At 41.5% G+C, this 27,575-nt stretch overlaps 1 protein-coding gene across 1 annotated transcript in view; it reads left to right on the top strand.

Annotated features, from left to right (window-relative positions):
- Positions 1–2,999, top strand: part of LOC147461106 (uncharacterized) — a 34,600-nt gene extending 31,601 nt beyond the window's left edge. The window contains exon 4 of the mRNA XM_086508730.1: positions 2,387–2,999. Within this exon, the coding sequence (XP_086364856.1) occupies positions 2,387–2,599 (213 nt within the window). The 3' untranslated portion in view covers positions 2,600–2,999. The remainder of the gene's footprint in view (positions 1–2,386) is intronic.
- The last annotated feature ends 24,576 nt before the right edge of the window (positions 3,000–27,575 follow it).

Genomic DNA, 27,575 nt, shown 5'->3' with positions numbered 1-27,575 from the left:
TGGTTTTTGAATCCGACAAACCTCCTTCTGTGCCTTCTCCTGTGCTAGGCAACACTCCTGCGGTGTTTTTGCAGATATAGGAGATCATCGCTATGGGGTTTCTCTTGGAGGTTCCACATTCAGAGGTTGGTCTTTTGCCAATGGATATGAGAGGTTGTGCACCTATTGCCGTTATTTTCAGCCATATCTGTCCATCTTTCACCAGTTTCAACACAAGTTACCCAACTCTGAAATATGCCATGTCCTTGGAGCATGAGAAAGAACTCCACCACTGCACAACATTCTCCTTGAGAAAGGTGGTTGCACGACAAATCTTAGATTCTTTTATATAATTTCCAATTGAATAAATGTTGTCAGATTGTAGTAAGAACTGTAGTGCTTTCTTCCGATCTTTTTACTCTAGAGAAGATTGAGAACTTGATTGAAGATCCATTGTGCTTAAAAGCCATCGGCTGAGCGAGAGCGGGCACTGGTGGAGGTGGATAAAACAGATAAGCATAAGGTTCTAACTGTGAAATACAGGAGCTGGTGGTGGGATGAAGGTCCTGCAACCATCTATCAAAAAGATCCACCAGGTAGAAAAGTAATAGAATCTCTGTGATGATGTGTTGAAGCTCTCGAACTGTTTGATGCCAGAGGAGGTAACACTTGAGGCATAGCTGGAGGCAATATGAAATTCAAGCATCGTTGCAAATTTTCTGAAGAGGGCAATTGTGCCAAGGATGTCCTGAAAGCAAACCTTGCAACTCGTTTGCTATATTTCTTTATTAATTTCTCTTCACAGGTACAACAGCTGGGAGGAGCACTCGTCTTTCAAAATCTGAGACTGAGATTCCCCCAAGGCTCATATTTGTAGGCCCTTGGCCTCATGGTTTTGCAAGAGCTAACAGCTCAAATATAGTTTGCTTTTAAATCCTGGTGCTCCCAAAAAGTCAATGCTTCTAATAATTTCAGCAGAAAACCACCAGCATCTTAAATCTGCCATGTTTTCAACTTTGTGTTAGTTTGGTTCTGTTTTGCCTCTTCTAGGTGGGTACCTCCTTTTAGTTTTAGCTTACATTAGGATTACTCTTTTCTTTTGTTTATGTTGCCGTATGGCGTCTGAATTGTAGGATTATGCTTTGTGCTGTCGTATCCTTGTTGTGGTTGTTTATTGTTGAGAACATTTTTCAAAGCCTCAGTCAAGTTAGCTTTTCTTACTTTTTTTTACCAAAGCCTTTTCTAAAAACATTTTCCAGTTTTATCGGTTATCTTGTGTGCCTTGCTTCTCTGTTATATGAAATTGTTTTAGCCTCTCTTATAATTTTGAAGGTAAGACTTTTCTGACCTTATGAAGGTAAAAGAAATCTTTATGTCCAACTATTATGTATTTCATATCACTACATTCTGCAAATGCACAATGGCTATGCTTGGTGGTTATATGGCAAAGTGGCGCAAAAATCTCTAGTTAGTCCCTTTGTGTTGGGGATAATCTTTTCAATCAATCAAGAGTCATGCCACTTACGCTTCAATGTGTATACCCACTTAGTACCAGTCACCCTCTCTATGGGGGCTCAAAACACTTTGGTACCAAGGACCATTCTTCACAATTGGGTCATATTGAGATTGTACCAATTTTTTTTCGAATTTTGTGCTACATCGAATGAACGAGGTTCTTTCTCTTCACACATCTTGGAAGCAGCGAAATCTTTATAATCTGACGCATAAATTTGACAAGCCAATCTCTGGAGTCGATAGAAAATTTTAGCTGCGTATTGCAGGTCTTTAAATTTTAGAATCTCTTTCAAGGAAGTAGCCTAGACTAGAAATTCTGTTATGTCTGTCTGTTTTTCTGTATGAGTTTAAACTTTAGGAATTAAATTTTTTTATTGTCTTTTCCTTGATGGAATGCCTTTAAAGTCAATGTACAAAGTTTCTTGAAGTAAGCTTTTCTCATTTATATTGCCCGTCCCTTTTGTCTTCAAGACATATTTTAAGTAGCCGTTTTTATTTTTAGTCTTGTTTCATCATTGTCTTTATTCTTAAGGTTTCTAATGTTTTGATTGCGCGTTTTGCATGAGTGTTTTAGCTCCTCATAGTTTGCAAGTTCTGATTTCTCCGACTTATGATGAACGTTCATAATCCCCATTTCTTAGTAGGCCATTCTGATTTTTCACTGTGTTTCACTTTCTAGGCTTGTGCCGATATGAACTTGTAGATCATGGTGGCATCTCCTTTGCCCCATCTCTCTGTTGATATGTTTATTCAGCTGTGGCTTAAATTTTGTACATCTTAAAAGGGGTACTTAGAGGAGGGGTATTTTGGGAATTTGCAAATTTCAGGCGTATTGGTTATTTTTTCTTCTTAAAATGTGTTGGTCACCTAAATCGGGTGTTTGGTGTTGTAGGTGGAGGCTGATAGTGCTGAAGAAATTGTAGGTGACGAAATGGCCACAGCAAACATAGATGTCGATAGTATGGACATGGATGATTCTCAGGAGGGTAACCGTCTACCAGCAGCCGTTGAGAATATCGAAAACCACCCCTTGTCACTAGACTCAGATGCTGATGGCTGGCAGGTGGTCTCTTCAAAAAGCAAACGAAAGCTACGAAAATATTGAGTACTACGGGAGTTTGTAAATATTTGCAGCATGAGCTTCTTTCACGGTTTGATGTGAATATTTTGAGCGTTTCTTTGGGAGTTCTTTTGCATTGGGACAGGAATTCTACAGAAATACGCGAAGAATTTGAGAAGTTTAGGTTTCCTAACATTCTATGGGACAATATCACACTGTGCACATCCTGTAGTTGCTATTTGCTTGTTCAGCCTATAATACCCTTTTGAAAGGCTGAAATTCTTAAAGAGTGTACAATGAATTTGCCATAGCATTTTGTTGCTAACTTGAGTTCCCAAGCAGAGGTAATTTTACTTGTAATCTTGTCAGTGTGAGCTCAACTTCTTGAGAATGTTTTTTAAATATACATGGAGGCACACTGGCAATCTTCAACCTCCTTTCTGGAGTGCTGCTATAGTGGTTGTGTACCTCTTGCTTTCTGCAATCTATTGAGATGTATTTGTCACTGAATTCTCTCTCTCTCTCTCTCTCTCTCTCTCTCTCGCACAGCTCTCTCTCTCTCTCTCTCGCACAGAAAATGAAGCTATATACTGTGTACAAGAGATCTATTGGGATGCCCAATGGGCCCATCTAACAGCCAGAAGTACAAACTGGAGGAGTGCAGTATGAGTGCTAGCTATACATCATGGTGGCATATCGGAAGCATGGATTATGAACCACCCAAGAGGTGCATAATGCCATGTGATCTCTCTCTCTCTCTCTCTCTCTCTCTCTCTCTCTCTCTCTCTTACTTGTCCTGTTCTCTAGTCATTTTCGCGAACTACAAGCTGACAAATCATGAGGTCCAGAATGATTTCAACAGATAACCATATTCAATAGAATCTTGTCTGATTGTCCTTGAGATTGCAATTGGATTTGTTTAGGGATGAGCTGCAAGGAATTAAGAGCAAGTATAGGCTTTCAAGTTTCCTTTAAAAAGCGTGGAGCATCCTTGTTGTCGTTGTAAGCTATGAAGCTGGTAAAACACAGCGTATTGGAGTCTTGAGCTTGAGACTCCAAAATGAAACAAGGTGAGGAGACACGAAGGCTTGCTAATTTAAAGGGAGATGAGGGAATTCGTGTCCATAATCACATGGAATTTTTATTGTGTTTTAATATAAAATTGTACGATCTAGGGAAAATTACCAAAATGCCCTTCTGTGGAAATTCTCAAAGTTCCCTTGTATCTATTTTGGTTGGATTACTCAAGATTTTCTCATCTTTATTCTTTTTTTTTTTTGACAATTGAGATCTGTTTCTGAGTGCTTAGCATGTCGCAAACAAGGCAGTTATGTCTAAAAATAATGAAGCAATTCATCTCCAAAGTCTACCAGCTCAAATTGTAGTTTTAGCATCTTGTATGATGGGCAATCAATCTTCTTATGAAGAGCTACAAAAAAAAAAGGAGAAATTTACTCTCACAACCAGGGATATTTTGGGAATTTTGGAAAATGCGAGCATTTTGGGAATTTTTGACAAAATAATAGGGCTATTTTGGGAATTTTTGAAACTTGAGGGTTATTTTGGTAAATTTCCCTATGATCTATTACCTACCTACATAGTGCAAGGACACTTTAATCCATTTGTCTTCTACTTAAAGAATTTACTTCCTAAACGGTGGAGTCTGATAAAAAATTATGAATGGGTCAATCCTATTTTTCAGGGAGAGAACTATGAATGCAACAAGCATGCAGTAACACATTCTCCACAAGTGGATCAACTACATCAATTATGGTTGACATCGAATGGTTGTCATTCAAGAAAAAGAAGTTTGGCACTTGAAGGGAAAGCCTACAAGTGGTGGACCACTCAAAGACCACCCGAGACCGAAGACCGAAGAGCTGGGCTCAATTCAAGACTGGTCCAAAAGGCATTTTCACAAAGTAATGAGAACAAAGCCATTTACTTTGTGTGAAAATACTTCCTAGAGAGTGGAATAAGGTGAGGCCACTTAGTAACATACACCATTGCTCTACAATCCAATTGGTCAACTAGTTCCGTGAACAATTGATTTGACATTAGCATTTTATTGAAACTAGTGCAGCCGGCAGCTCCGCCGCCTCTCTCTCTCTCTCTCTCTCTCTCTCTCTCCCCCCCCCCCCGTCGCTGTGTGCCTGGACGCTGCAGGCGGCACCCACAGGATGCAGCAGAGGCTGACGCGTGGTAGGGGGGGAAGGGGGGGGGGAATTCGCTCCCCCTTTATCTATTAGTATAGATAGCCAGTAATGTTTAAGCTGCTTTTGGACTTTTACAACCAAGTGCCTATGCAACAAAGGTCTGGGCACGACGATTGGTTTATAAATTTCTAAACCTTTTTATTCCCATTTTGTATTATCTAATTAGATGGGGATGTACTACAAAGTTCTCTTAAGAGGGTCGACCTCGTTAAATTTGACTATCATTTTAGTATCAAATTTGCACTATTTTTTTACTTTCCTGATTTTTATAAATTAATTCATTCATTTGATTAGGTCTCCCCAATCTCGAAAAAATAAAAAGACTTTCAAAACATCTTAAGTGTGTAAGTGAAGGGTGAGTTTAGGAAATGAAAAGAGCCATGAAGGCGAAAAATCAAAAGATTTTTTATGTCCATATAAAGAGGTGGTCTACTTCACAATGTGCCAAGAACCTACAGAAGCTTAGTATTAGAGTATGGCTGTCATCCGGTGTCGGGGGATGTGTGTTCACGAGGTGAGCTTGGTCAGCACCGGGCTGCTCGCTATGGGGCAAAAAATGAAAGTGGAGAGACACAACATATAAAATCTTCACACAAATAACACCTTGAAACTGAAACTTAAGCTGGTAACAAATTATGGAGTACAAAATGTAACTACAAACGCGATAATGTCTTTAATCATAAGTGAAAACGTTAGAAGGGATGCCTTTGACAAATGAGAGCACCAAAGAGGCCGTTCTCATCCTCTTCCTGCCTTGCTCTTCTAGTTTTCCCCGACACTTAATTTTTTTCCTTCATCTTCCCTTCTTCTCTATTATTCACACACAAATTGTTCTATGCACGTGAGATGCCCCTTGCTTTACAGTGCAGTCGATCACTTTCCTTGATGCTTTGAGCTTTGATGAAGCTTCTACCCTCGATGAAATATTCACTTGATACTTTTTCATTGCTATGGTTTTTGGGTTATTTGGACGAGGTGCTTGCTCTACCACTGCGCTATGTGCAGGCGTTTGCAAGCGAAGTGAGTGTGTGCATGATAAGCCGTGTAGGTTAGTGTGACTGAAACAGTCAGTCAGGGCACTTTTTGGGAGGGCAACAGGTTCTCACAGGTTGTGGGTTTGAGCAATGCGCATGAACAACGCAACGCGTCTTTGTTAGTGAAGCCAGTTTATTTTCACTGGCAACCGGCTTGGGTTGCTTCAGCATGCTCGCAAGCAAGCGCCATATGCAGCTCACTCTCCTCGTTATTGACGTACTGCTCCCTTACTCATCTCGCTCCTTTGACCTCTGTAGAGGCAACGTTTTCTTCTCTGTAAATTACAACACACCAGCAAGCTCCTCGAGCGCTAGCCATCGGCCTTCTCTGCAAAACCTGCCAGCGACGTCCTTCTGTTGCTTGCAGCCACTTTCAAAAAGAGCTACGATGTGAAGCCAAGGTTTTGAGAGCATGGCTTGCGTGAGCTTTTCAAGTAGTACCTTTTGGATTAAAAAATAGTTTGAGATTTGTCACTACGGTCAAATCTTTAAGACATTAGTGATTCTCAAATTGGCTCTAAGATCTCAAACTCTCTAATATGGTGTTAAACTCTGGTAGAACCAATCCATGTAGATCCGCATCCTCCTCAAACAACTCCTCCGGTATAGCTAATCCATATAAATCTGCAACTTCAACAAACATATGCTCTGGTACATCCAAGCCATCATCAGCTTCATCCACCATTAGCATAGCTGGATACGTAGAATCTGAAATCTCAAGCTTTGCATAAACTATATTTGCAATTTCTTGATCACCTGCAGCCTGCAATGACTTGTCGTTTTCAAGTAAACACTCATCTACAACAACTTCAAGCTTAGCTCGAATTTGTTTGCAAATGTATGTATAAGTAAGCACATCGGTACAATCCAGCTCATCATCATCCATACTAGGATCCCAACGCTCTTGGATAATAGCTAGCTTAAACTTGCTCCAATTGTGAGTGTATTGCCTTTGAAGTCAAACTCGCTCTATAAAATATCTGTCAATTTTAGAACGCCATTTACCTGGATAGTCCATGTAGCTCCAATTCGTCCTCATAGCACTCGAGATAGTCTTCTGGATCGTAGCCATCAAAAAATCTTTGCTTGTCAAAAATTGAGTGCTTTGCGTTCTTCAAAGCTAATTATTGCGTCATATCGTCAATAAAGATGGAAAAGCACATTGAAGCTCCACCCAAACAACTCCCCTTATATAGGACAACACAAATTCTTTTAAATAGGTCTTGTGACACCATTGAAAGGTGCAAAACATGCTTAAGAATCAGTAAGACTCTTCTCAGGCAGGCTTGGCAATCCGGGGGACTCACTACTAGTAGTGCTAAGGAGATGTCACTTGCATGCACTAATTTGCCTTTTTGACACCTATATACGGAATCCTCCTTTTCCTACCAAAACCCCTCTATTGTGCACTCACGTGATGCCATACAACATGCATGCAAGCCTTTAAAAAAGTTAAGCACGATTGCCATCACTTGGTATGGATGGCCAAGAAGCGTCACTCTAAACATTTCTACGATAAAAGACCAATCTCCCATTGCAGATAGAAAAGTGAGAAATCTTCCAAATAAGCTTCAACCACCGTCAAGCACTTAAAAAGTGTAACTTATTTATAGAAGTATAGTCACTAAAATAATGCACAATAAACATGACCCAGAACTTAGGGTAAGAGTGAGGCCCACAAATGTTGGAGTTAGGTCTAGGGACTATAAGGAAAACAAGCCGATTTGAACACGTATTTTATCATGTCAAAATGGGATTTGCTTCCAATCTAGTGTACGACAAAAAAGGCTCAATCTGTGTATCAAACTATAAATCTACGTGATTTTGCAAAATGAAATTGTTTCCTTGGCTATATATCAACGATGAGCAACTCACCACCTTAGTATCAACACACTCTTTCTCAGTGAGAACTCACACAAAGATAGGTACATCAAGTAATGCTAATATTCGATATGCAAAAGTACAAACATTGGAGTATGGACGCTACAAAAGCACAATTGTGAGTGGAGATGTTATATTTATTGAGCAAAGAATGTACAATGAACCTCAAGCACAACATGTCCCTTGAGGGGACAATATTTTCAAAGCAAAGCTGTATAATTTATAAGTAGGAGACCCTAATTAATCCGTAACTAGTTTGCCTTTATTGCTTCACTATGCAGATGGTAAGAAGTAAAGATATGATAGTGGTGTGGATTTTACCTCATGGCATAGCTTGTGGTGATGGCTCCATACCATCTCTCCTCGAAGCTTTCGCAAAAACTCTATGACCTCGTATCACAAATGAGATTTTGCATTAAAAGACGTATGGAGGTGAAAATTTGCCCATTATAATAATTAAAGATAGAAAGAGATTCGTTTCGTGTATTGCGATGTTTGTGTCCATCAAAAAAAGAACATATTATACGTATGACGTGGAGTTAGCATCGTTCTCTACATTTATAATTCCCTGGAGAACATACTGTCATGCCAAGGGCAACCCTGGGCGGTCAAGGACTTGGACCAAGGGCCGACTGATAAGTTGGACAAGGAACCCTAGAAGGCCAAGGGATATATAAAGGGCAGTAGGGAGGAGGGTTCTCTGTAGCAGTTCCCAGGGGTCTTTCACTGCATGAGCATACAATACATATGCACTAGGGAGTCGTGGAGATGAAGCAAAAAGAAAACCGTGTGCAGCCACCCTTGGCGAAGGGAGGCACGTGAGATCGACTTGCGTAGAACCGATCAAGGCCGGGCTCGTTTGGAGCGCAAGGGACTACTGAGCGTTTCTTGCTAAAGGTACGAAGCCCAGTAACATCCACAACTCTCTCTCTCTCTCTCTCTCTCTCTCTCTCTCTCTCTCTCTCTCTCTCTCGGCGCACGCTGCAGACGACGACCGCCATCGCTCTTGGAGCTCTTTTCACACCCAACGCCCAAAGGCTTCAAGCCTTACGGAAAATTAATTAAACCAAGGGGCGGTGCCCATGGGCCAACCCCCTCTTCAACCTCTCTCCTCGTGACCAAGGCAAGCAACCGTTATCGGGGTGAGCAGACTAAGGAATAGAAGAAGTTCTTCCAAGTTGATGAATTTATGTACATTTTAGAAATTCACATAAATTCTCCAAGACGATTTAAGTAAGCGAACCTTGCCATAGCAAACAATTATGGGTGAGCATTGCACGGTGGGAAGGCTTCCAACAAAAATTTAAGCGGTAGCATCCACTTGATCGGCAACAATTTCGAAGGAAAGTTCGTTGGCAACAGTCTTGCACAATTTCTCAATTTTAAACTCTCGAAATCGACACGATATTTTTCAACAAACGTGTAAGAATCGATGAAGTAATTAGCAAGGCTAATTATGAGCAACTACAGATTTCAGCAGATACGATCGGCTTTCATCGGGCATCTTTGAGCCAAGGTATTCTTCTTTTTCTTACTAGCACAACACATAGTCTCCATGGAGTCAGACATCAACATGACTCACACGTTTGATTTTGAGCATCATGCACCCAACCCTCCCAATGATGGTCCACGATCGGATACTCTCACGAAGGGTACCCGCACGGCTACGGGAAGGAATGATAGTTATGAATTGCTTGATGTTCAGGAGTTTCAAGCATTTCAAAAACGCATGTCTGTTACGCATGTCTGTGATGGAGAAAAAAAATCATCTTTGAATATAATGTTACTAAATTATCCAACTTCATAGTTTAATATATGCAACTTCAACCCAAGGGCTCTACTGATACACATATGCAAGAGCAAGGGTCCAATCAGGGACAGGGTCTCCCTCCAAATTCTCTGCACAAAGCCATCAACTTTTAAGGGGGAGGAAAGAGAACGCAATAAAGATGCATTGAATATCTTTCTCAGCAAGTAGTATGGGATTCACGATCTGTGACGTACTCCGGATGCAGTCAGGACACTGCAGACAAGTCTAACATTAGAAGACAAGGTCTATAAATGGTGGATGTCTATCAAGGAGAAGGACATCGTACCACAGACTTGGACATCCTTTGAGGCTGTATTTTTTGCCCACGAATGAAGCGGATAGAAATTTATCAGCTTGGGATAAGTGTTCCATGTGACAACATAAACATTGTTGAAATATATCTCGCTTTACCGAGACATCATTCTCAAGCTGGAGGGGTTATACACCATATCAACGAATTTGGGAATTTTTCAATTCCCATTTTCAAAAAAAGCTTAAGATTTGACCACATGGCCAAATCTTAGCGAAAGTTTTGAGAGCATGGATTGAAAGAGCTTTTCAATTATTACCTTGTGGAAGGCTTTGGCCTTAAAAAACAGCTTGAGATTTTTCCATGTGGCCAAGTCTTCAAAACATTGGCTACTTCCAAATTGTCTCTAAAGTCTCAAAATCTCTAATATGGTGTTGTTAGATATGTTTAACAAAGTGTGTGGGTTTATCCATGATCTAACACTAGAGCTTAAGAAGCATGTCAAGACTCGGGATCCCAAGACACTTGAGGAGGCCATAGTGCAAGCTCACATCTACGACAATCCTGATGATAAAACACAGCATAGTACTCACGTGTCTGACGCTACACATGGTAATACACGTACACAACATGGGCACAATAAAAGAAAATTTATAGTAGTCGATTCACAAGTGTCCAAGAAACCCAAGGGGTCTAGAGGGCCTCTGTCTATAAAAGAGTTTGAGAAGGACAAAAAAGAAAATTATGTTTTTAAATGTTTAGGAAGCGGCCATGGCAAAAAGGATTTTCCCAAGGAGAAATTTGATGCCCAAGGCAAAGAGTGAGCAATGCACATGGTGTAGTTGTTGCTTCTTGAGTCTTCCTCCCATTTCTCTAATGTGGAAGCAACACACACTGAAATGGTGCATGAATGATGTATAACAACTTTCATGCGGCAGCGGTCCACATGAGCTAATGTGTATGCACAGATCTATTCAAGGCCACAGGTTGCGTATCTTGGTAGACAACGGTGCTTCATACAATTTCATTAACTACGAGTTAGTGAAACGACTCAATCTCCCCTAGACTCGGAGTTCTCACCATTACAAGGTAGTGATGATGAACGGCAATGACACCGAGGTGTGGGACACTGAAGCGAGAGATGTACCATTGGAAATTCAAGGATATAGCACATCCTTGGATTTCCAGGTCATGAATATGGAGCCGGCAGATGTGATACTTGGTTGAGAATGGTTGCGTAGCCTATGACCATCACTTAAACGTAGCTACGAGCACAACAATCTAATGTTTGAACCCCATGGTGCATTTGTTGATGTTAGGAGATAAGGATGTGTCTTTCTCACCACTCATATGTACAACAGAGCTCATGAAGCTTCACTTATGATAATGAAATAGAAGAAAATTTCTTATGTTACTCTTTGTGCCATTTTCTTTCAAATTGTCATTCTGTTTCCAACAAAAAATCATCAACGCCGCATGCTTCTCTCTCTTTTCTCCCTGTAATGGCTACTACTCTCTCTCCTCAACAAGCAAAGGTTGCTACTCAGTTAGAAAATTTATTAATGGAATATCAAGATGTATTCCCCAATGATTTATCACTCAAAACGATCTATGCAACATTGCTGACGTGGTTGTAGGTAGTAAATCAGTTAGTAAACCACCCTACAGAATGAGCCATTCTGAAGCTGATGAGGTGAAACGTCAGATTGCTGACTACCTCAATAGAGGTTTATTCAACCTAGTTCTTTACCATGAGCTTCTTCCATCCTATTGGTGAAGAAAAAGGACGGTAGCATACGCATGTGCGTAGACTACCATGGTTTGAATGCAGTAACTAAAAAGAACAAGTACCCATCACCACAAATGGATGAGTTGTTTAACAAGATCACCCAAGCTCGTAATTTTACTAAGATCGACCGTCGGTATCACCAAGTACGCATTCGACTTGATGATATACCCAAAATTCCGTTTCGAACAAGGTTTGGACATTGCGAGTTTCTGGTTATATCCTTTGGGTTAACCAATTTGCCCGCAACTTTCATCATGCTTATGGATAGTGTCATTGTTACCATATACATGTGGTAGTGATGTGTGTGAACACACTAGGACCGCCGGGGCATTTTTTCCCTCTTTAGGAGGTTTTTCCCCCCGAGCATTGTATATACGCCCATCACTCTAGCGCTATCTATCTTTCCATTGCACACTAAGTAATACACTCTCTATTGTGTGCCTTGAGCTTCCTTCGTCTTCTCCAAGCCGTGTGCGTTTCTCTTCAACCCTACTTCCAACAATTGGTATCAGAGCAGGTTGCATCCTCCCGGGCTTAGTTGCCAGCTGCTCCAGTACACGCCTGATCACTTTCTCCGATTTCAGTGAGCTTTGGCGAGCATTCACAGGTCGACAAATATTTCTGATTCGGGCTCATTTCGGCCTTCGTTTCCACTACAGGTAGGTCTACACAGGCAATTTCGTCATTTTGTGCAGAATTTTTGTCAGTTCCGTTTTCTGCATAACAGGTGCCTCAGAGTCTTCTATGGTTTGTGCTATATAGCACGTGTTGTTCCCGCTCCGTTTCTCCTATTTTCGGGCAGTTTTCACATCAGGTGCAGCATTCACCATGGCTGACAACAACAACACAGATGTGTTCAAGATGTTTGCTGTTGAGGACAGGTTGGATGGAGACAATTACCCTATGTGGGCTTATATGATGCAACATGTTCTTGTGTCAAAGGGCGTCTGGAATATTGTGCAGGGCATTGATGTACGTCCTAGTTCTGAGGATGTAGGCGATGTTGAGGATGTTGTAGGTCTTGCTGCAAGGATTGCTGCTGTTAGAGTTGTTTTGCCTCGGGCAGAACAAGCTCGTTGGGATATAAAGGATGCGCAGGCTCATGCATTGATTGCGTTGTCTGTGAAGTGCACCATTGTTCCTCACATCCGTTCAACAAAATCTGCAAAACAGTCTTGGGATATTTTGAATGGTCTTTATGCAAGTCGCAATGAGGCTAAAATTGCTTTGCTACGTAAAGAGCTGGAGTCGAAGATTATGCATGAGGAAGATGATATGGACACTTTCCTTGCTAGTGTCAAAGATATCAATGAGAAACTTATTTCTGCAGGAGAAGTCATTTCAGACAGTTCCCTTGTGCAGACTGTTCATGATGCCTTACCAGATTCTTACCAAACTTTTGCTAGTACTTGGAGACTTATGACCCAAGGAAATCCAGAAGTTGTCAAGTTTGATACATTATGCATATTGTTGTTGCAAGAGTCACTTTCCAGAAAAAACAGGACTAGACAGCGTGCAGTTGAACAGGCTTTTATTGCTTCTCAAAGAAAGGGTGGTAACAGCAATGCAGCCACTTCTTATGGTTCCGCTGCGAGTGGCAAAACTTATGTTCCTAATGCTTCTGTTGACAACACTTCGTCGGGCAATTCTGGTGACAAGGAAAAAGAGAAGATGCGTTGCCATTATTGTAAAGCTAATGATCACTTGATCAAGTCGTGTCCTAAGTTGAAGGCCAAAGAGGCTAAGAAGAAAGAGGGTGGTTCCACTGCAAATGCTGGTTCCACTACAAATGCAGCCATTGTTGAGTTTTCTGTGAAAAGAGACTGTAATGTTGATGTTGATGTAGAATGGGCTTTTAGCGCAGAGTGCACTTACAATCCTGTTGTCCATGATGCATGCTTGTCAGTTGCTGCAGATTCACATGTGTGGTATTTTGACAGTGGTGCTACAAAGCACATTACCTCACATCGTGAATTGTTTACCTCTCTCGAGTCTGTCCCTCATGGGAATTCAGTCACTTATGCCAACAATGCCTCTTATCTAGTTCATAGAGTTGGAAAGATTGTGCTTACTGCTGCTAATGGCAGTTCCTTCACACTTGTTGGTGCACTTTATGTACCTCGGATCAAGAAGAATCTCTTGTCTGTATCCGCACTTGCTAGACTTGGACTTGTAGTCAAATTTGTGGATGATAGATGTACAGTTCATGATCTCAGTTTTGGTGATGAAATTGTTGCATCTGGCCTTTTGTGCCGTGAACTGTATAAGCTCACTTTGTATGACAAGTGTGGACAAATTTTTGCAAATGATGTTGTAGATTCAAGGGCTATTTCAGATGCAAAACTTTGGCATGCACGTTTGGTCATCTGAATTTTGCCATTTGCTGCGTTTGCAAAAATCTGATATGGTTGCTTCTTTGCCGCCTCTTGAAGCAGCTGTCAAACATGTTTGTGAAGGCTGTATTTTGGGTAAGATGCAGCGTTCTAAGTTTCCAAAGGATGGTTCAGTTCGGGCCACATGCAGGTTGCAGCTTGTGCATAGTGATGTTTGTGGACCCATGCTAACTCCGTCCTTGGGCAATTACCTGTACTTCGTGACTTTCATTGATGATTACTCCAAGCATGCATGGGTATTTCCGCTTAAAGCGAAGTCTGAAGTTTTTATGTGCTTCAAACAATTTCTGGCTATGGCTGAAAATGTCTTGAAATGTACTATGGGCACCCTCCGTTCCGATCGAAGGGGGGAGTATATGTCTCATGAATTTAATGCCTTTCTCGCTAGTCATGGGATAAAACACCAATGTACAGTGCCTTATACACCTCAGCAAAATGGTGTTGCTGAGAGGAAAAACAGGTCACTAACTGAAATGGCACGATGTATGGTCAAAAGTCAAGCTTTGCCGCATTCTTTTCGGCTTGGGGCCATCATGTGTGCCACTTGTGTACTTAACAGGTGTCCTACAAAAGCTTTGCAGTCTATTACTCCATATGAAGCATGGAATGATAGAAAGTCTTCTATTGAGCACATGCGTGTTTTTGGCTGTTTGGCATATGCTTTGGTGCCACAAACACAACGCGGAAAATTGGATGATAAGGCTGTCAAATGTATTTTTGTTAGTTATAGTGCTGAAAGCAAATGTTACAGGTTGTATCATCCGCAAACATAACGTATTCTGGTTTCACGGGACGTAGTGTTTGTGGAAGATTTTGTTCAGCCCTTGCTGTCATGTACTAGAGACAGTAATGTAAGCTCACATGACATTTATGACACTTTGTTGCCTCTTTTCAGTGGTGGAAATACGAATGTAAGTTCCAATGAGGCAAATGTACAGCCTATGGGGGTTTCTGAAAATGTTATAGATCAGCCTATTACTGATGCAGATGTACATGATGTACTTAATGAGGAAAGGGTTGAAAATGAGCAGGCTAGAGGTATGCCAAAATGGCTGGTGCACACTTTGCGTGACAGTAAATTGGATTCACCTTTGTCTAGCCGTACTCGTTCAGGCTCTCACCATGCATCTTATGCATCAGATTGTTATGCTTTGGCTGGGTCTAGCTTACATGATGTTGAGGAGCCTCTGTCTTTTGATGAATCACAGAATTCAGGAAATTGGATGGCTGCCATGCAATCAGAATATGATGCACTTATAGAAAATGACACATGGACTTTATGTGATTTGCCTCTTGGCAAAAAGGCTATTGGTACGAAGTGGGTTTACAAGTTGAAATGCAAGCCGGATGGTGAGATCGATCGCCATAAGGCTCGACTTGTTGCAAAGGGTTATGCACAACAAAAAGGCATTGATTATGAAGATACTTTTGCTCCCACTTGTTGTTACCATATACATGTGGTAGTGATGTGTGTGAACACACTAGGACCGCCGGGGCATTTTTTCCCTCTTTAGGAGGTTTTTTCCCCCGTGCATTGTATATACGCCCATCACTCTAGGGCTATTCATCTTTTCATTGCACACTAAGTAACACACTCTCTATTGTGTGCCTTGAGCTTCCTTCGTCTTCTCCAAGCTGTGTGTGTTTCTCTGCAACCCTAATTCCAACAATTGGTATCAGAGCAGGTCACGTCCTCCCGGGCTTAGTCGCCAGCTGCTCCAGCACACGCCTGCTCACTTTCTCCGATTTCAGTGAGCTTTGGCGAGCGTTCGCAGGTCGAGAAATTTTGAATTTTGATTTGGGCTCATTTCGGCCTCCGTTTCCACTACGGGCAGTACTGCACAGGCTATTTCGTCATTTTGTGCAGATTTTCTGTCAGTGCCATTTTTTGCATAACAGGTGCCTTATAGTCTTCTACGGTTTGTGCTATATAGCACAAGTTGTTCCCGCTCCATTTCTCCTATTTTCGGGCAGTTTTCACATCAGGTGCAGCATTTACCATGGCTGACAACAACAACACAGATGTGTTCAAGATGTTTGCTGCTGAGGACAGGTTGGATGGGGACAACTACCCTATGTGGGCTTATATGATGCAACATGTTCTTGTGTCAAAAGGTGTCTGGAACATTGTGCAGGGCATTGATGTACGTCCTGGTTCTGAAGATGTAGGCGATGTTGAGGATGTTGCAGGTCTTGCTGCAAGGATTGCAGCTGTTAGAGTTGTTTTGCCTACGGCAGAACAAGCTCGTTGGGATGTTAAGGATGCACAGGCTCATGCATTGATTGCGTTGTCTGTGAAGCGCACCATTATTCCTCACATCCGTTCAGCAAAATCTGCAAAACAGGCTTGGGATATTCTAACAGGTCTTTATGCAAGCCGCAATGAGGCTAAAATTGCTTTGCTGCGTAAAGAGCTAGAGTCGAAGATTATGCATGAGGAAGATGATATGGACACTTTCCTTGCTAGTGTCAAGGATATCAATGAGCAACTCATTTCTGCAGGTGAAGTCATTTCGGATAGTTCCCTTGTGCAGACTGTTCTTGATGCCTTACCAGATTCCTACCAGACTTTTGCTAGTACTTGGAGACTGATGACCCAAGGAAATCCTGAAGTTGTCAAGTTTGATGCATTATGCACATTGCTGTTGCAAGAGTCACTTTCTAGAAAAAACAGGACTAGGCAGCGTGCAGTTGAACAGGCTTTTATTGCCTCTCAAAGAAAGGGTGGTAACAGTAATGCAGCCACTTCTTATGGTTCTGCTGCGAGTGGCAAAAATTCTGTTCCTAATGCTTCTGCTGGCAGCACTTCGTCTGGCAATTCTGGTGATAAGGGCAAAAAGAAGATGCGTTGCCATTATTGTAAAGCCAATGATCACTTGATCAAGTCGTGTCCTAAGTTGAAGGCCAAAGAGGCTAAGAAGAAAGAGGGTGGTTCCACTGCAAATGCTGGATCCACTACAAATGCAGCCATTGTTGAGTCTTCTGTGAAAGGAGATTGTGATGCTGATGTTGATGCAGAATGGGCTTTTAGCGCAGAGTGCACTTACAATCCTGCTGTCCATGATGCATGCTTGTCAGTTGCTGCAGATTCACATGTGTGGTATTTCGACAGTGGTGCTACAAAGCACATTACCTCACATCGTGAATTGTTTACCTCTCTCGAGTCTGTCCCTCATGGGAATTCAGTCACTTGTGCCAACAACGCCGCTTATCCAGTTCAGGGAGTTGGAAAGATTGTGCTCACTGCTGCTAATGGCAGTTCCTTCACACTTGTTGATGCACTTTATGTACCTGGGATCAAGAAGAATCTCTTGTCTGTATCCGCACTTGCTAGACTTGGACTTGTAGTCAAATTTGTGGATGACAGATGTACAGTTCATGATCTCAGTTTTGGTGATGAAATTGTTGCATCTGGGCTTTTGTGCCGTGGGCTGTATAAGCTCACTTTGTATGACAAGTGTGGACAAAATTTTGCAAATGCTGTTGCAGATTCAAGGGCTATTTCAGATGCAAAACTTTGGCATGCACGTTTTGGTCATCTGAATTTTGCCAGTTTGCTGCGTTTGCAGAAATCTGATATGGTTGCTTCTTTGCCGCCTCTTGAAGCACCTGTCAAACATGTTTGTGAAGGCTGTATTCTGGGTAAAATGCAGCGTTCTAAGTTTCCAAAGGATGGTTCAGTTAGGGCCACATGCAGGTTGCAGCTTGTGCATAATGATGTTTGTGGGCCCATGCAAACTCCGTCCTTGGGCAATTACCTGTACTTCGTGACTTTCATTGATGATTACTCCAGGCATGCATGGGTATTTCCGCTTAAAGCGAAGTCCGAAGTTTTTATGTGCTTCAAACAATTTTTGGCTATGGCTGAAAATGTCTCAAAATGTACTATGGGCACCCTCCGTTCCGATCGAGGGGGGGAGTATATGTCTCATGAATTTAATGCATTTCTGGCTAGTCGTGGGATAAAACACCAATGTACAATGCCTTATACACCTCAGCAAAATGGTGTTGCTGAGAGGAAAAACAGGTCACTAACTGAAATGGCACGATGTATGGTCAAAAGTCAAGCTTTGCCGCATTCTTTTTGGCTTGAGGCCATCATGTGTGCCACTTATGTACTTAACAGGTGTCCTACGAAAGCTTTGCAGTCTATTACTCCATATGAAGCATGGCATGATAGAAAGCCTTCTATTGAGCACATGCGTGTTTTTGGCTGTTTGGTATATGCTTTGGTGCCACAAGTGCAGCGCAGAAAATTGGATGATAAGGCTGTCAAATGTATTTTTGTTGGTTATAGTGCTGAAAGCAAAGGTTACAGGTTGTATCATCCGCAAACAAAACGTATTCTGGTTTCACGGGATGTAGTGTTTGTGGAAGATTCTGTTCAGCCCTTGCTGTCATGTACTAGAGACAGTAATGTAAGCTCACAGGACATTTATGACACTTTGTTGCCTCTTTTTAGTGGTGGAAATATGAATGTAAGTTCCAATGAGGCAAATGTACAGCCTATGGGGGTTTCTGAAAATGTTTTAGAACAGCCTATTACTGATGCAGATGTACATGATGTACTTGATGAGGAAAGGGCTGAAAATGAGCAGGCTAGAGGTATGCCAAAATGGCTGGTGCACACTTTGCGTGACAGTAAATTGGATGCACCTTTATCTAGTCGTACTCGTTCAGGCTCTCGCCATGCATCTTATGCATCAGATTGTTATGCTTTGGCTGTGTCTAGTTTACATGATGTTGAGGAGCCTCTGTCTTTTGATGAAGCACAGAATTCAGAAAATTGGATTGCTACCATGAAATCAGAATATGATGCACTTATAGAGAATGACACATGGACTTTATGCGATTTGCCTCCTGGCAAAAAGGCCATTGGTACGAAGTGGGTTTACAAGTTGAAACGCAAGCCGGATGGTGAGATCGATCGCCATAAGGCTCGACTTGTTGCAAAGGGTTATGCACAACAAAAAGGCATAGATTATGAAGAGACTTTTGCTCCCACTTGTCGTATGACTACTGTGCGTTTTCTATGTGCATTGGCAGCTCATTTTGGTTGGGATGTACATCAATCAGACATTGTTACTGCTTTCTTGAATGGTGACATATTTGAGGAAGTTTATGTAACACAGCCTCGCGGTTTTGTCATAAAAGGACAAGAGGACAAAGTGTGCAAATGTAAGAAGGCTTTGTATGGGTTGAAGCAATCTCCTCGTGCTTGGTATGAGAAAGCTGACACTCATTTGGTTAAACGAGGCTTTCGTAACAGTCCAACAGAAAGCACATTGTATGTAAAGCGTGAGGATGATGTATTTCTCATTGTGGTTCTTTATGTTGATGATTTACTGATCACTGGACCAAATGAGAGACATATTGCTGAATTTAAGGCTGATTTGAATGCTACTTTCAAGATGAAAGATTTGGGGCTGTTGCATCATTACTTGGGTATACAGTTTAAGCAGTGTGATGGTGGTATTGCCTTGTGTCAGAAAAGTTACATAGAGACATTGCTATGTAAGTTTGGACTTGAGGATTGCAAACCTATTGCCACTCCCATGGAAACAGGTTTGAAGTTGAGTCTACATGATGCTGGCGATTCTGCTGATGTCACTCTTTACCAAACTGCTGTTGGCTGCCTCATTTATGTATGCAACACGAGGCCAGATATTCAGTTTGCAGTCTCGCAGGTCAGCAGATTTATGCATAGCCCAGGGTCTAAGCATTGGCAGGCTGTCAAGAGGATTTTCCGCTACCTTAGTGGCACTTTACATCTTGGCTTGTTTTATCCCAAGGGGGGATCATTGCCGCCAGACTTACATGCTTTTTCGGACTCAGATTGGGCTGGTTGTTTTGACACGCGAGTGTCCACAAGTGGTTTTTGTTTCATGCTTGGCAGTTCATGTATATCATGGTTGAGCAAGAAGCAACCTACTGTGGCCACTTCGAGTTGTGAGGCTGAGTACAGGGAAGTCTTCACAGCTACGGTTGAGTGTGTATGGCTCAGACGCCTTATGGCTGACTTGGGTGTTGGACAGGACACTGCCAACACTATCTACACTGACAGTCAAAGCACATTCGCAGTTGCGAGGAACCCAGTTTTTCATGCTCGCACAAAGCACATTGAGGTGCATTACCACTATGTCAGGGAGAGGCTCTCAGCAGGAGAGATCAGCTTGGCTTATGTGCCAACACAGGACAACCTTGCAGATCTTTTCACAAAGGCATTGTCTCGTGAGAAGCTCGAAGCTTTCCGCAAAGCTTTGGGCTTACTCCCCTTTGTGGACTGATCCTGTCCTCAGGGCATGGCACTTCCCTTTACTCATGTGCCAGCTCTCGTTCACCGCATCACTCCAGGGGGGATTTGTTACCATATACATGTGGTAGTGATGTGTGTGAACACACTAGGACCGCCGGGGCATTTTTTCCCTCTTTAGGAGGTTTTTTCCCCCGTGCATTGTATATACGCCCATCACTCTAGGGCTATTCATCTTTTCATTGCACACTAAGTAACACACTCTCTATTGTGTGCCTTGAGCTTCCTTCGTCTTCTCCAAGCTGTGTGTGTTTCTCTGCAACCCTAATTCAAACACTTGTCATATGACTACTGTGCGTTTTCTATGTGCATTGGTAGCTCATTTTGGTTGGGATGTACATCAATCAGACATTGTTACTGCTTTCTTGAATGGTGACATATTTGAGGAAGTTTATGTAACGCAGCCTCGCGGTTTTGTCATAAAAGTACAAGAGGACAAAGTGTGCAGATGTAAGAAGGCTTTGTATGGGTTGAAGCAATCTCCTCGTGCTTGGTATGAGAAAGCTGACACTCATTTGGTCAAACAAGGTTTTCGTAACAATCCAACAAAAAGCACATTGTATGTAAAGTGTGAGGGTGATGTACTTCTCATTATGGTTTTTTATGTCGATGATTTGCTGATCACTGGACCAAATGAGAGACATATTGCTGAATTTAAGGCTGATTTGAATGCTACTTTCAAGATGAATGATTTGGGACTGTTGCATCATTACTTGGGTATACAGTTTAAGCAGTGTGATGGTGGTATTTCTTTATGTCATAAAAGTTACATAGAGACATTGCTATGTAAGTTTGGACTTGAGGATTGCAAACCTATTGCCACTCCCATGGAAACAGGTTTGAAGTTGAGTCTACATGATGCTGGCGATCCAGCTGATGTCACTCTTTACCAAATTGTTGTTCGCTGCCTCATTTATGTATGCAACACGAGGCTAGATATACAGTTTGCAGTCTCACAGGTCAACAGATTTATGCATAGCCCAAGGTCTAAACATTGGCAGTCTATCAAGAGGATTTTTCGCTACCTTAGTGGCATTTTACATCTTGGCTTGTTTTATCCCAAGGGGGGGTCATTGCCGCGAGACTTACATGCTTTTTCGGACTCACATTGGGTTGGTTGTTCTGACACGCGAGTGTCCACAAGTGCTTTTCGTTTCATGCTTGGCAGTTCATGTATATCATGGTTGAGCAAGAAGCAACCTATTGTGGCCACTTTGAGTTGTGAGGCTGAGTACATGGCAGTCTTCACAGCTACGGTTGAGTGTGTATGGCTCAGACGCCTTACGGCTGATTTGGGTGTTAGACAGGACACTATCAACACTATCTACACTGACAGTCAGAGCGCATCGGCAGTTGAGAGGAACAGTTTTTCATGCTCGCACAAAGCACATTGAGGTGCATTAACACTATGCCAGGGAGAGGCTCTCAGCAGGAGAGATCAGCTTGGCTTATGTGCCAACACAAGAAAACCTTGCAGATCTTTTCACAAAGGCATTGTCTCGTGAGAATCTTGAAGCTTTCCGCAAAGCTTTGGGCTTACTCCCCTTTGTGAACTGATCATGTCCTTAGGGCATGGCACTTCCCTTTACTCATGTGCCAGCTCTCGTTCACCGCATCACTCTAGGGGGGATTTGTTACCATATACATGTGGTAGTGATGTGTGTGAACACACTAGGACCACCGGGGCATTTTTTCCCTCTTCGGGAGGTTTTTTCCCCCAAGCATTGTATATACGCCCATCACTCTAGGGCTATCTATCTTTCCATTGCACAATAAGTAACACACTCTCTATTGTGTGCCTTGAGCTTCCTTCATCTTCTCCAAGTTGTGTGTGTTTCTCTGCAACCCTAATTCTAGTTTTGAGGCTGAGTACAGGGCAGTCTTCACAGCTATGGTTGAGTGTGTATGGCTCAGACGCCTTATGGCTGATTTGGGTGTTGGACATGACACTGCCAACACTATCTACAATGACAGTCAGAGCGTATTGGCAGTTGCGAGGAACCCAGTTTTTCATGCTCGCACAAAGCACATTGAGGTGCATTACCACTATGTCAGGGAGAGGCTCTCAGTAGGAGAGATCAGCTTGGCTTATGTGCCAACACAGGAAAATCTTGCAGACCTTTTCACAAAGGCATTGTCTCATGAGAAGCTTGAAGCTTTCCGCAAAGCTTTGGGCTTACTCCCCTTTGAACAACCCCATCTTTGTATCAATTGTATCATTAACAACTTTTCAAATATCAATATATTTACTATCTGGTTAAATTAGTGTTGAATTTAACAAGCAATCACCTTTAGTGCTTTGTTTTTTAGTAACACTTTTGTAGATAACTCTAACTACAATGCTACCATATCAGAGATCCTATAGGTATGAAATTTCTCGATGCATTTCAATAATATACATCTAGCAACATAATTTGAATCATTTCTGATGAGTAACTCTCTATCTATGTATCTTTACACCCAGATGTCATATACGGTATACCACCCTAATCCTTATTCTACTACCTTCCTTATCTTAATATCTCCAAATTTTACTCCACCTTTTAGAATGTCTCTTATATGACAATCCCCTGATTTAATATACTCGGTTTGATCATTGCTCACTTTTTTTTTTTAAGTGACTTTCTTTACTATACTCAAGTAAATTTGCAAAAAGTGTAAATACTGTCGAATAATTTTAGAAGAGAGAGCTCTTTTACTTGTTTACCTTATGTTATAAGCTGTAAATTCAATTATCTCTAATGTCATGGCATTGTGTTTATTTTGATTGAAATCTCTATTGAGATGAATTTCCATACACCTACTTACATGAACTCAATTGATGTGAAATGATCATCAATATTTGGTACATACTTGAGCATTTTAGCCACCCAGACTTGGGATTCCAACTTGGAAATAACAGTTTCTGTGGAGGTTGTTATGTTCCAAGGTGGGATCGAGTGTCAACCATAAAACCATATGACAAGGAATAAGAGGAAGAAGGTAGTTGTGGATCTAAGCCTTACATTATAGCTAGACCATGTGGAACACCACTATCTGTACATGTATGGCAACCATGCCATTAGCATTATTGGACACTCTTGGATCCATGTATACATGGAGAAGTGAAAGTATTCGTTCCACTTTGCATCAATGCTCACATATCCCAATTTGTAGTGCAAATTTCCTAGTTGAAAATGAAAATTTCTCATTGTTAATAAATAGAACTTTGATTTCATGGTTAAAGGTTTGGCTTTTTAGTTATAAATCTTGACGAATACCTTGGATTTTGGCATAAATCCCGGTTGTCGGACTAGTTTGTTTGCCCTTAAAGAAGAAAATGGTTTTTTATCGATCAGTGCTTTGCATAGTCCTCAAGGGGATGCCTCATATATACCTCATGTATGATGTCTTGAAGATGCCTCTCTCTTCTCCCTATAGCAATGGGGCTTCAAAAAATATATATTCACTACCTATATAGTGTATAGTGCCAGGACACTCTAAAGAGAAAAAACTCCAAAGGAAAAGTAAGCAAAAGAAAAACACAAATGTATCAATGTGCACTCTACCATCTCTTTATATAAACATAAAATGTCTTTTGACTTTCCATTTTTATGGGTCTTTTCATTTCTTAAACTCAATCTTCAGTTATTCACTTAGGATGTTTTGAAAAGTTTTTTATAATTTCAAAATTGGGGAGACGTATAAAACATATATAAAGTGTTCCTAATGGTTTCAAAATATATATAGTCACTACTTGTATAGTCGAAGGACACTCTAAAAAGAAGAAAACGTTGAAGAAAAAATAAAGAAGAAGAGAAACACAAATGTATCAATGTGCACTCGAATACCTTTTTCATATAGATACAAAGAATCTTTTGACTTTCCATCTCAATGTGTCTTTTCATTTCCTAAACTCACCCTTCACTAATGCATTTAAGATGTTTTAAAAGGAAAGAGAAATTGGGTCCGATTGTTGCTTGGGTGCAAGATCGGAAGTGAAGATCTGGCCCACCTATTTATGGAATAACAGGCAATCAGAGGCCTTGCAAGGAAAATCTACAAGTGGGTCCAAAGGACATGGCAGATCAAGTTCTTCAAGATTGATCTGTTCCTTGGTGGCAAGAAGATGGGAAGTCATGCTCTTCTTATATGCACTCAAACTATCAGATACTTCTTCTTTCACCATATATAGTGAGCAAGGAACCGTCGTGTGTTTGAAGGAGACCTTGATGTGGCAAGCTTCTCAAAGATTATACAAGAAAGCAGAGTGATGCAAGAAAGCAAGCAAGACTCGGGAGAGTGGTCTAGGGCTACCCATGCCATGTTGTCAACCTGCGATAAGAAAAATCCTAGAACTATTGTTCACATACTTTATAAAGCCGATGGCATAGACATCCAATTTGTAATCTTCAGCACCTCAAGGCTCGGCATGAGCTTGAGGTTTTTTTGTAATTTTTATGGTGTGCTTAATACAATTCACTCACAAATTGTGAGTTTTGCAAAAAAAAAATGTTTTGAAAGGATATTTATTTTTCCAAAATTGGGGGTCCTCTTGGGCCCATCGTCTTTACATGTAATGAATTAATAGGACAAGACCTTATTGTCGCTCATCATCTTCGTTTCGTTTTGAGTTTAACTTTATTGAATTCAAGGTCCTACTTAGTACTCCCTAACATCATGCTTTCTCATATAGAACGGAACAAAGCTAGCATTTTTAATGAATAAACATAGCGTATGGTTGCCAAAGCTATATTCACATCCGTAGAAAGAAATCACACTTTTCTGTGTATCTTTTCTTAACCGTAACGTTCTTACATAAGTCCAAGTGCCAATCTTAGTGCATATCCCAAGGACTGCAACGTGCACACAAGAAAGCTAAATACGATTGGGGGTAGGGGACAGACGGCCCGGTGGTCCCCTGCCCCCAATCGTACCTAGCTAGATATGCGGTGCGTCCCTCACAGAAGCTCATGATGTTGAGGTAAGTCACAATGTGGGAATTATTGTGAGAATTTGTCCAAAACTGCTTGTAGTGGGAAGGAATCTACGAAGATTTCAGCTTATGAAATCTCGAAAAGGAGCACCTTGAGAGTAGTGGAGAATTTCTTTTAACTAGTGACTCACATTGGTGATTACTAATGGCTCGCATTAAGTCAATAAATTCATGAATGCTTCACCCCCTTGCCCTTCGTACTTGTTAACTACTCGTCTTGTTTTGCCCCTCAAGGTCCCTAGGCTTTAAGTGCCTAGTTCTTTAGTTGTAAGCTATAGAGGAGTCTTCCTTTTTTCATTAATCCTCGTAGAGAATGAGGTCATGTACTAAAACCCACACGCATATTTCTCTCATAAGTTGTCAATCGGTTAGAGTTTAATCCAAACAATCAGTAAGTGACCCAAGGTTGATTTTTTTTCTCTTCACCAATTAGTGAGGTGAGTGATAACCTACTAGTAGTCAAGGAGAGCTCACACTACTTATCAAAATGCAGAAATTAGTTCACCGTGTCAAATCCCTAACTTTCACACCTAACAAGACAGGACTTTTTTCCTCTTGTAGTTGCAATTGTGATAACAATCACATCCTCATTGTCTTTGAAGAACGGGAATGATGACATAAGACATGAACAACAAACAAAAAAGGGTCAAATCCTCACAATAACAAGAAAAAAAAAATTCATGTAACTTATGTAATTGAATAGAGGGGTCGCACATATATGCTCTAGTCTTGCTCCACTGTTCATGGCCTTGCAAACTCTATGCTTTCTTTGCAAGCATTTGCACCATTCACAAAGCTGGTATCGGTGGATGGCTACTTTGAAAAAAAAAGTGTGCATAGCAAACGACACTATGATGAGTTTTTCCTTGATAGGCAAAAACCTCATCCACATAAACACACAATCAAGGAGGCAATCCCAATAAGCAAAGGGAGCTTATAATCATAGACCTAGCTAAGCTCTTCTTACTATCATTTGATTGTTCATCTTGTTTAACAATGGTTGGGACACAAGGCGATGTAAGGACAAGAAAAGCATGTGCAATCCCCTCGCGCTCCTTGTGAATTCTCATCCGTGTTAGCCTAAACTAATCCACCAAGATAATTATCAACTTGTATGTTGCTCTTGCAAATGGCCCCCAAGGCCACTTTCAGAGCTAAGCCCGTGACCAAAAGATTATCACTACAATTGAGAGAGAGAGAGAGAGAGAGAGAGAAGAAGAAGAAGAGAGAGAGGTTTCCTTATCGTTCTCAACAGTCAAATTATGACCCATGGCATCAAAAGAAACATCATGAAGGGTGTACGGAGCTAATGAGTAACAAGAGGAAAGAGGGGGGGGGGGGGGGGGGGGGGGGGGGATTCTAAGTATGATCCAAGAAAGAGATTGCATGATGAATTGGAGTTTTTTGCATGGAGAGGTGCAAGGAGGGAAACTAGGAACAACAATAGAGAAGGCAGGAAAGAAGAGGGTGATGACTGGCCACTTTTGCGCCCAAGTAGAACTTGCAACAAGGCCACTCACACAAAAAATGGCAAAAAAAAAAAAACTATATTCATGCCCTTGACTCATTTAACAGAAACACAGTATCAAAGAGACCTAGCCTAACAAGCTTGACCACTACTCTTGAACATTACAGAAACCCAACACATTTCAATCCACACGGCCACCACTCATCTACACGTTCCTTAATCATGGGTAAAGCAAAACACCCACAAGACCTCAATCGCTTCCTGATGGGACATCCACACTCATATCATCTTAAAGAGGGTGTGAACCCTGTCGTCATATGTTGTCATACAAGCACACCCCTCCTACAGGTTGCAACTTACTTAGGCAATCATGCCGGCGTAACCACATGTGCTGTTTCGGCCAAATGAGCAAAAAAAAAACTTTAAACATGAGTACCCACTGAAGGAAAACATATGATCACACAACTCTAACAGAGCCCACAAAAGACCACTTTCAGTTCCAGAATTCACAGAGATGCGCAGAGAAGCTGGGTCCGGCAAGCTGAGACATGTACATGTGCTGGCTAGCCACGAGATATTCATGATTCTTGTGCATTCTGTGTGACACCCTGTTGTCAATAATAATGTGCATGCCAATATCCTTGTAGGAGCAAATACTAATACAAAAAGAAAGGGGCTTCAAAACAAGCCCGCAAGCCCATCCAATCCCCTGGAATTGGCTCTCATCTCAATCGCATATCAAATTCGACTCCTTCAACTTGCCAAACAGCCACAGAGAATTAACAGAGACGCCGAACATGAGATCCACAGTTCTTAAACTTCGAAGTTAAGCTACCATCTTAAACATTTAAGCTCTGCCTAGCTTTAAACTACAGATACAGTATTCAGATCC

This window comes from Adiantum capillus-veneris, chromosome 3 (assembly GCF_014529385.1).
Source record: "Adiantum capillus-veneris isolate H3 chromosome 3, ASM1452938v2, whole genome shotgun sequence".
Classification (NCBI taxonomy): Eukaryota; Viridiplantae; Streptophyta; class Polypodiopsida; order Polypodiales; family Pteridaceae; genus Adiantum; species Adiantum capillus-veneris.
This window is presented reverse-complemented; position numbering and strand designations above follow the sequence as displayed.